The sequence below is a fragment of the Carassius auratus genome, unplaced genomic scaffold, assembly GCF_003368295.1.
Source record: "Carassius auratus strain Wakin unplaced genomic scaffold, ASM336829v1 scaf_tig00020493, whole genome shotgun sequence".
NCBI classification, from domain to species: domain Eukaryota; kingdom Metazoa; phylum Chordata; class Actinopteri; order Cypriniformes; family Cyprinidae; genus Carassius; species Carassius auratus.
The window spans coordinates 110,712-121,516 of record NW_020525031.1 but is presented as its reverse complement, the minus strand read 5'-3'; the positions used below and the strand labels follow the sequence as shown (position 1 = coordinate 121,516).

Here is a 10,805-nt window from a genome sequence, read left to right as displayed (position 1 = left end):
AGAACAGCAGCGTTATTTGGCGGTATGTATGCTGCCACCTGCCGGAGTGGAGGAACGCAACAACAAAACAATGGTCTGAATTTTGCATCTAATATGCAGTACCTTGGTAGTAAGACCAAAGATCTCAAATAAACTGAGTGACAACAGGTGAAATAACTTATTTTGGTTCAAAATAAACTACACCTTTCTGAGCAAACTAAAACTGGCAGGTGAGAAATATAGACAATTAACATTAAGGCACGGAGCTGATTAACTGACGTGTGTCCATTTCTCCAGATATTTCATACAATATCTTGTTTATTTATTTATTTAAAGCTGTTTGTGAAATATGTATGTATTCATACTTATTAATACTAAGCCCACTTAACTCAGGGAACCTGACAAGTAGTTTATTTTTCTTTAACCAGCACAACAGGTAGTCCAGGAATTTCATTTATGACAGGCTGTGAGCAAAGGTTTACCTGAATGAACTCATGGACCCACTGCTCTTTAGAAATGACAAACATAAGACAGTGTCAGAGACTAAGGATTTGATTGATTTACCAGCTGATGACCTGAGAACCTGTAAGTATTCAAACTATGCTTTGATTTGTGAAAGATTTGCAAATAAAGCTAGAAAATCATCCTAATAGTCATTTAAACTGTACCTTCTTTAACTGTAACATATTATTGTGATGCATTACAAACTTATTTGGGAAAAACAACTAAGAGTGAAATATTGAATATTAATAGAAAATAGCAGTTGTATTTACAATGTACACTGGACTTCAGTCACAAACTGCTTTATCTTATTCATTAACATTTCTTTATTATGGATTACTGATCTGCTGAATTATTAACTTGACACATAACTGGAAAGTAAATAGCCTTTCTTGAAGTGAAAAGTAGCAGGATAAGCTTTTGTTTAAATCATTTGCAAGTAGTTTCTCTTTTTTATTGGTGTTGGCTTTATAGCTGACTGAGAAGCTGAGAGCTGGAGGGAAATGGATTCGAGTGAGGCCAGTGTTCAGTACGACCGCTGGAATGAAGACAACATAAACATGCAAGAGCCGCATTCACAGTCCAGACTGATTGGGTGAGAAATCTACTCTATATATTTCAAAGAACTGAAAAATAAAACCATTTAAAAGCAAATGTTCATAAGTTATTATTGCAGTGAATCAAATAACTCATGTCAATCTGTACCCATATAGTCTCTATAACAGACTGTGCACTGGTCAACTGGGCATTGTGATGAAAGTGGGAGCATCTTTAACCATGATGGTAGTTATATACACTGTTGGATACATCACAGGATACTACGTTCACCGATGCTGACAAGGACACTATTTGAAGGAACTGGCTGTTATTTGAAACATTACGGACATCAAAGAAACACCTTGTTTTTTTGCTGTTTATTATAGTACCAAAATTAATAAAATATCACATTTCAAAATATCAAAAAGCAGACCAGATTTTATTTTATATTTTCCAGAAGTGCATTAGGGATTACAACACATACTGTAGCCCATATTTGCTGTCATAACAAAACAATTATGATGAACATTATCATGAACTATCAAGGAACAGCACTTTTATAGCAGCTTTTATTAATCTTTGTACGGACATACGGTTCAAATGTTTAGGGCAGTAGCAAAAGTCACAGTAAATCCATTTAAAATTGTTTTTAACTTTGATAATAATATCAAATATTTCTTGAGCACTAAATCAACATACTAGAATAATTTCTGAAGGATCATGTGACACTGAAGACTGAAGAAATGGCAGCTGAAAATAAATCACAAGAATAAATTTTAATTTTCTATATATTAAAAAAAAAAAAAAAAATATATATATATATATATATATATATATATATTTAATAAGTGTAATATTTTATTTTATATAAAACATTTTTATAATATAACATATAATATATTTAGCTTTATAATAATATATAATTTGAAATTATAATAATATTCCATAATGTTAATTTGTTTTGCATTTTTGTAATAAATGCAGTCAGTGTAAGGGACTTTTAAAACATTAAAAATCTTACTAACCCCAAATTTGGAAAGGCACTGTGGCATGACTGAACACCTAATGCATTAACTACAGCTGAACATTATTTTACATGTTTACAATTACCATTGCATTCGACATCAGTCCTGGTCATAGATGATTTTAATAGTATCCACATCCTGCTCTTCTAGTATTTGGTCAATAATCTCCTCTTTTGATGGAGAAAACAAGCTGGCATTTATGCAATAGCTTAAACTCGACAATCCATGTTGTTATCCTCCAGAAAGATGGGCACAGATGCACTGGAAGTCTCAAATGTATGTAAAGTCTCCAGAATGTTAAAGTGTTTTGTTGGACCCATTCTTCCATTTTGTCCTGTGGTCCCAGATGTCATTCCTCTGGGTCATTTTCATAACTTTTTTAATAAGAGCAAAATGGACAGCTGTCAATGTCATGTAGCATGATGGAGTGTCCTGAGAGACAGCGTCATGGACAACTTCAGACTTACTCTCCTCCTCTTTACATTTCCTGAGTCGGCCAGTCATCTGTTCTTTAACCAAACCCTGAGTATTCATGTGCTTGACGGGCACAAACAAACAAACACAGGATGCAAACAGTGCTACTATTACTTCACTAAAAATGTCTGAAGATTAGAAATAGTTAATGCTAACTCAACCTTACACTCTAAAAAAAAGATGGTTCTTTAAAGGTTCTTTACCTGTAGAACCAGTTCTTTTTAGAACCATGCATCCTGAAGAACCCTTTTAATGTTGAAATGGTTCTTTGTGTCAGTTTAGGGTACTTTATTCCCACCCCCTTTTTTTCAAAGCACTTCATTACTTAATTTCTGGAGTTCAGTGATCCAACTACAGAATTTCAACACACTTTCAACAGGTACATTATTTCATTCTTAAATTGAAATACAAATTTAACTTTAAATTTTATCTGGTCTTCAAACAAATATTTTCTATTCTTTTTTGATCATGCAAGTGTGAGCAGTGCTGGCTGAGGATACTCCTCTTCTCCACTAAGTAACTGAGACATTGAATTTAAAATTAACTAAAACAAGCAACACTTTAAAAACAATGATGGCTCATTTGGCTTACTGATTCTCTGGAGTTCATCTATCTAACTACACAGACCATTCAACACACTCTCAGCAGGTAAATGATCACTTTCTTAAAATGTCTATCATTTTTTACTTTAAAATTTTAACGGTTTCTTACAAATCATGTCTTCTTCTCTTTTCAGTTTAAGAGATCATGTAAGTGTGACCAGCTATGTTCAGGTAAGGATACTTCTCTCCTCTTTACCACTAAGTAACAAAAATATTAAATTTATGGTCCTTTTTAATTTAGTTTTTACACACTGTAACTCTGAACTCAATTGTATATTTCAGATGCCCTAACATCCTACAACCTTGTCATCTGCAGAGCGAAACGATCATGCACTCACACCAAATTGTAATACCAGGCAGATAGAGAGGTAAAAAACAATATTAATAAATAATATATACAAATAATATTATGTATATATTATTTATGATATAAATGTTGATATACTAATATTAATGAAAATAAACTATCATTAAAAAGGGTTATTTATAACATCATCAAGGTACTATATAGCATTTTCAAAGCATGGTTCTTTATGGAACCCTAAAAGGGTTCTATTTAGCAACAAAAAGGGTTCTGCTAGCCGAAGAACCTTTTTCTGGTACCGTTTAGAACAACTTTTCATAAGAGTGTACTATAAACTTAATTATGAACTACTAAACTACTAGTTTTGATAATGATACAGAAGATTTCTTTCCAGAGTCAACTTGAGATGAAAAACCTTGCACAAGGGTGTAAACTTGATAGAGGAAGATTTGACTGAATGATTCTAGAGCAAACCCAATGGAGAGATTCAGCAAAACAGGCCAAGCTTATTTTACTGAATAGGACAAAGTGACTATTAATTATATTAGAAGTATAAATCAGTGTTCTATAAACACAAAATATTTGACAGGGTAAAATATTAACAGTATCATTTTATTGCATAAAATGCAATGAAATTCAAAGGTATAACATCTTTTACCACCTCATAGTCGAAAATGTAATTTAAGAATACATTTATTTATTTTTTACACCATGGTGAAAACGGGTTTCCATACAAAAGACAGAAGTGTAAATGAGAACTACTGAATCCAATATTTGAATTAATGTTTTAATATCCATTTTAATTTGATGATGCATTACAAAATGCATTGCAAAATTGGACAGAAAACCAACGGTTGAATTTGCTATCGGATGACTGTTAGATTGCTGACGTCAGACATCAGGTCGGTTTTTGACGGGTAGACCACTTTAAGGTTTCCATCTACGTCCACTACCTTCACTTGTACTACGGTCAGCTCAGGGGAGGCCGGGTCCTCTGCAGGAGGAGCTGAAGTCACATCAGTCTCTTCATCTGAGCCCACATCCTCCTTTACATCAAAGGTTAATTTATTAAGCTCTGCCATTCTCTGAAATAGAAACAAGAATGGTAAGAGAAAATGTATGAATAATAAACAAACAAACATGGATGCCGTTTTTCACTGTGAACATTCATAGCTTGATAAAAGCTACTAACTACAATGACGTAAAATGCTTGTATATGCTTGCATTTGGTTGAGAAATGTGAAAACAAATGCATTTCAATAGTCTTGGTACTAATGGTAATAGCATTATTGCTAATACTGTACATGCTGATGAACTGAATGCAATGAGCCAGCTTGATAACTATTTAATGGCACTGATTATTCAGATTGTGATTTATAGTAAAATATTCAGTAGTTATCTGAGCGGTCGTAAAAGAAGAACGCGTGAAAGTGGGACAGGTCTTCTGTATCATGAAGGAAATCTCGCAGCTGCAATTGAAACCATTTTCCCAATTTTATTTTCCTTACATTTCACGGTTTTCAATTACGTCAGGTATTTTTTTCTAATTGCAAAAATCAGGGGCTTTTACATTGCACTTGTATTATGTAACACTGTAAACCAAATGTGTGTGTATGTGTGTGTGTGTGTGCAGAATGATGAGCTCATTCTTCAATGAAGAAATCAGCATTCAAAAGTAAATGTAATATATATATATGTATGTAAATAAACCAAAACATTAGTAATATTTCTTCTTACTATTATCAATGCGTCCATGACATCTTTACAGATCTGCAGACTGGTGGAACTCGTCACCTCTAAAAACAGCTCTTGTGTGGACCTCTTTATCTGCAAAGACAGATTGTTTGCTTGTTTGGCAAAAATAATAATAGTTATAACAACCAGCATAATTATAAAGTAATAATAATTAAAAAAAAAAAAAATATATATATATATATTTTAAATGTGAAATTTTTTTTATAATAAACACATGCATTAACAAGAATGTATGAATATGACATTAATGCTTCAAATGCTTTAATATTGTATTTTATTTTTGTCATGACATACTTTTAAGTGTCCTTCTGGATAAAGAAATAATACATGTCATAAAAAAACATATAAAGCCATAAAATCCATATACCTTCTTCATCAAGACCTGAAATAACCTCTTCATAGTTCACTTAATTTGAATAAATTACCTTTGTCCTCTCGCTGTTTGTGATTGGTGGAAATGAGACCACATGATCCTCTGCGTCAACCAAGCAGGGGTAAAGATCCTTCCCATCAAGGAGTTGAAGGTATCTGGGTTAAAAAATAAAATAAAATAAAATTGGGAATACGTCCATGAAACACTGAATAATGAATTAATTCTCTGTGTCACAGTTCAGTATTTAGTGTTTCAGTACTTAGTGTTCTGTGCAGTCAGTGCGATTACATGGATGAACAACACAACAGTTGTCTGACAAACGAGGGATATTTTTTGGATCACTTAAAAAGGGCCTAGATAGTACACAATGTGATTAGTGAGCATGACATAGCCCATTTGCTTCGGAAATTATGTTAGATCAATGTTTTGCACAAAACTATTGCTTTGCTTGACAGATTGTGCCCTACACAGCTCCAAACTATACTGTAGACAAGTCATTATAATAATTAATATTTGCCTCTATTAATATTATATAATCAGGTATTAATTATGCATTTTCTTACTTATGGAGTCCTGAAACGTTCTGTCGCTTTTTATGTTTTCTTAGCTCATCTGCTTCCTGTTGAAGTAGCTCCAGCAGTTCAGCTGCTCTCATCTCCTTACGACCAAGAGGAACGATCTACACACATCGAAAATATTATACATTTTTCGTTATAAAACAAATAATCATAATATATATCACTCTGTAGTAGGTATGTTGTCATGTGGCAATATTGTAATTTAAAAAATATATATAATACAATAAAGCAAAATAAGGAAATTATTCACAGGATATCAGAGATGGGACCAAGTCACACATGTGCAAGTCTCAAGTAAGTCTCAAGTCTTAATCTTCAAGTCTCAAGTAAGTCCCAAGTATTTTTTTCTTGGGCAAGTCAAGTCAAGTCAAGTCACAAGCTATGTCAAGTCAAGTCCAAGTCAAGTCACCTTAATATTGTTATTTTACCTGCAGAATCTGATCTTAATAAAGTTAAAAGACAAGATATAAGTAACTGTCAGTAAATTAAAATAATTTGGATTTGCATTGTAAATACTCATGTTCAGTAAAATACATCATGGAATCAAACAAAATTGTAACTTCCTAAAATTATTTATTTTTCACTTCTGCCAACAGTGTTTGAAATGTTTTACATTTTCAACATTGAGTCCATAAAACAAATAACAGCTAAACATCCAACAGACTCCTCTCTGAACACCTCTCTCTCTCTCTCTCTCTCTCTCTCTCACACACACACACACACGCACACACACACACACATACACACACACACTCTCTCTCTCTCTCTCTCTCTCAGAGTATAGAATCTAAATTGTATTTTCAGTTGTTTCATTCTTTTTGTTATGTACAGTACAGACCAAAAGTTTGGACACACCTTGTCATTCAAAGAGTTTTCTTTATTTTCATGACTATGAAAATTGTAGATTCACACTGAAGGCATAAAGGGCTATTTGACCAAGAAGGAGACTGATGGGGGGTATATATATATATATATATATATATATATATATATATATATATATATATATATATATAATATGCACTTCTCATGATTGGGTAATCGCGGCAGCTACATTTGTTTTTCTGATTAATTGTTTTGCTCTATGAGAAAGACAAGGTAACTAAATATTCGGGGCTTATGCCCCCTTAGCCCAGCCCTAGCGCCGCCCCTGGAATGCGTTTTTTTTGACGGCCTGCTAGCGGATCATTAGGGGCCGTTCACATCACGTCTTTTGCGCGCGCAAGTTCGTTATTTCCAATGTAGGCGCGCGGTATGCGCGCTCATAATGGAAGCAACGCGCTCACGACGCGCACCGCATCGAGTTAAAAACATCTAAACTTTTCAGAATGCCGCAAGCGCACCGCAGGTCATGTGACAATAACTAACCAATCAGCTTCATCCTTTCCCGTATCAACGTTGAAAGCTCAGCTAACACGAAGGAACAGCTGTTCATAGCTGTATATGGATTGCCATTTTGAAATGAATTTAGAAGCAGAGCTACAGGGAGCAATTTTTAGTGCTGCAAATTCATTTATCCTTTGCTGAAATTTCTACGTCTTCATTGAGAGAGAGTGTGTCATGGATGCTTAGCAACGACAGACGCCCCAGGAGCACTTCTGCCCAAGCGCTTTGGAAAGAAGGAGAAAGCGGCGCGACTAGCGTTTTCCACGCGTTTTTAGTCGCGAACTATTGAAGACAAAAGCGATGACCCTCGGTACCTCTCAGGCTGACATGTTGATGTGATGTGATATCTGATTTAAGTGGGCGTGGTGTGTGTAAGGTAGAGAGTGCATGACTGATGATAGTGTCCTGATCCAATCACGACGCTATTCTCAGCCTGCGCTCCAGCTTTATTTTAAAAAATAATTTATATATTTTATATTCAAACTGAATATATGATTTGATTAACACTCAAGTCATTCAAGTCATCGTGTCTCAAGTCAAGTCAAGTCCCGAGTCTTTAACTTCCAAGTCCGAGTCAAGTCTCAAGTCCTAAAAATAGCGACTCGAGTCGACTCGAGTCCAAGTCACCAAGTCACAAGTCCCCATGTCTGCAGGATATATTGTTAGTATAATCAGCATAAGGTTTCCTGGCACTATATTCACAATATAGCATAAAATGTATCTTAGTTCACTGCTAAAGGCTGTTCTCTGGTGTATAATTAAAACCATCAATTATTAGACTGAAGCAATGTAACACATCCTATTGTCCGACGGCCTATGGCCTCTTAGAGAAGTGCCGAATTCACCATCAACACAAAAGAAACAACAAAAGGGACTGTTCATTTATTATTCAAATCTGAGGATTATGGGACTTCTGTGTCATTAATCAGCTGGTGGCTTTGAAACCAGATTCCTGTCATTCATAAAAACTGCATCAACAACGGTTATTAAATATTCATCGTTCTGCATTGTTTTATCCATTATGCAACTGGTGGAGATGCTCTGATTGATAAGTGAATTAAGTAATAAACTATAGGGACAATTATGATTGTGAAAGTGCAAGACTTTTAAATTGCGTTGAATTGAGGATTTATTATAAAATGAATACTAAGTATATATATAAAAATCATAATATTTGAGAAACCTCCTCCCATACCTTCAGTGTATCTCGTGGTCTGACATCGTACAACAGAGGAGCCTTGAGCAAGCCCAGGTCATGAGTTGCGATTGTTGCCGTTGTCCTTTTGCCACAAATCTCATCGTGAAGTTTGGTCTGCAGACAGAATACTCTGACATTTATATAAGCTTATATAAAACCAGTTTAAAAAGACAGAAAACAATAGTTCTGATGGCTGAGTTATTTGTTGAAACTTGTGTCACCTGAGCCACCAGAAATCGCTTGAGTGCATTTCCTTGTCTGAGGTTCATGCCTTTTACAATGCAGCACACAATGTATGGCCGGACATCCTTGATGCCTTCAGAAACTTTGACTGTAACTGCTGTTGGCACTTTGGATACATGCAGAACTCTCACAACCATCCGATTAAGCTCATCCACTTCCTCTGCCTCTTTTTTGCCTTTCTGCTTTCCACCGCTTTTCTTCTTTGAGACAAGCTTCTCGCTCGCCTCTCCATCCTGTTGCTTGCCTTTCCCTTTCCCCCTCCCACCTGCCCTCAGGTAATCTAGGACTGATTTGGTTTGGCAGCCGTTCACCATCTTCTCAAGCCTCTTGTCCTTCAGCTTGTTTCCTTTAAAATTGGTCTCTTTCAGCTTGGAGCAGTCGGCCAGCTCCCAAGGAAGCTCCTGAAGCTTGTTGCCGGAGAGATCCAAAACCTGAGATAGCAGAGAGTGAGATGCATGAGATGATGCTGGAAGGCTTTTCAAATAGTGTTAATGCATACTGAATCTTAACAATAATTTAAGTAAATAAATACATCAGATACAATCTGTAGAATTATTTTTTTAAATGACAACTATTTGAACTGATACTTAATAACTTTTAAATTATACATTAAAATGTGTATTTATTGAACCATTGCACATGCTGAATTAAAAATACAGTATAAACAGGATTTCACTTTTAGATCTTGTCATGAAACGCACCTTGAGCGCAGACAGGTTATGGACCTCACTGCTCAGCTCCTCTATCGCGTTTTCTGATGCAATGATGGTGCTGAGGAGCTCCAGCTTGGAGCACCATAAGTCGTCTGGGAGCCGCGAGAGTGCATTTTTGGACACATTGATGCTGGCGAGCTTTACACACTTGCTAAGGCCATCCGGCAGAGCAGTGATGCTGTTGCAGCTGACATTTAAAGTGTTGAGCTCGCTCAGTGCACAGATCTCCTCGGGCAAAGCCTGCAGCTGGTTGACCGACAAATCCAGGACTTTGATCGCCTTCAGATCGCCAATGCTTTTTGGGACTGCAGTGAGCTTGTTCCTGCAGAGGATCAGACTCTGTAGATGGGACAGATGGCTGATGTTCTCGTGGATCTCGTGTAAACTGGGACACTGACTGATCTCCAGGTAGTTTAGGAGAGAAAGGGAATAAAGTCGCGCGTGAAGTCCGCCGCTGCTCTGGATCTTTTTGTCAACTGCTGAACCCTGAAGCACCAGCTCACGTCTATTCTCCTTTTCTACCTTTTCTATTTCGGGCCAAATATTCAGCGAGCCATCTTCAGCCATGTTGTCCAACGTAACCCGGAACATGGACGGACGCAACCCGGAAGAGTTAAAATGTACATTAAAATGTAATTAGCTCAGTAAGCATTGGATTTGGAATTTAGTATTTTCATATTACATATTTTAATAGTAATATTTTACACACGGTCTTAGAGTAACTCTCCCATCTGTAACCAGAGCAATAATAAAGGACTACAAGAACCAGCATCCCTTTTTATTCGACCGAGTCAGGACTTTTGATTCAATAAAGTGACTCGAACGTTTGAATCAGTTCATCTAAAAGAACTGTTTACCGATTCTTTTTTTAAGTTACATCGAGGGTCAGCAGGTGGCGAACTGGAAGTAGACTTTATTTTGTGTTACTAGAATTATATATATATATATATATATATATATATATATATATATATATATATATATATATATATATATATATATATATATATATATATATATTTTTTTTTTTTTCTTCTCAGTTTGTATAAAATATAAATATGAAAATTAATTTAGAAATTATTAAATTAATATAAAATTCTTCATCGTTCAAGGTTTAAGGTACATAATTTGTCACAT

The 10,805-nt window shown here is 35.3% G+C and overlaps 2 protein-coding genes and 1 long non-coding RNA gene across 3 annotated transcripts; 2 read left to right on the top strand and 1 right to left on the bottom strand.

The window, feature by feature from the left end:
* The first annotated feature begins 75 nt into the window (after nt 1–75).
* LOC113076424 (small integral membrane protein 1-like) lies at nt 76–1,445 on the top strand. Its single transcript, XM_026249074.1, has 4 exons — nt 76–209; nt 408–564; nt 955–1,075; nt 1,194–1,445. The coding sequence occupies exons 3-4, from the start codon at nt 984–986 to the stop codon at nt 1,315–1,317; spliced, it is 216 nt and encodes a 71-aa protein (XP_026104859.1). The 5' UTR covers nt 76–209; nt 408–564; nt 955–983; the 3' UTR covers nt 1,318–1,445.
* Nucleotides 1,446–2,692: 1,247 nt separating this feature from the next.
* On the top strand, nt 2,693–4,047 carry LOC113076422 (uncharacterized). Its single transcript, XR_003281175.1, has 3 exons — nt 2,693–3,164; nt 3,253–3,289; nt 3,401–4,047. It is a non-coding gene; the product is annotated as an uncharacterized LOC113076422 (long non-coding RNA).
* Nucleotides 4,048–4,190: 143 nt separating this feature from the next.
* Nucleotides 4,191–10,274, bottom strand: LOC113076421 (leucine-rich repeat-containing protein 47). The gene is made up of 7 exons (XM_026249072.1): nt 9,657–10,274; nt 8,934–9,386; nt 8,710–8,826; nt 6,114–6,229; nt 5,603–5,705; nt 5,160–5,249; nt 4,191–4,507 (listed from the first exon to the last, which is right to left on the bottom strand). Exons 1-7 carry the CDS (start codon nt 10,257–10,259, stop codon nt 4,286–4,288), a joined length of 1,704 nt encoding a protein of 567 aa, XP_026104857.1. The 5' UTR covers nt 10,260–10,274; the 3' UTR covers nt 4,191–4,285.
* Nucleotides 10,275–10,805: the final 531 nt, after the last annotated feature.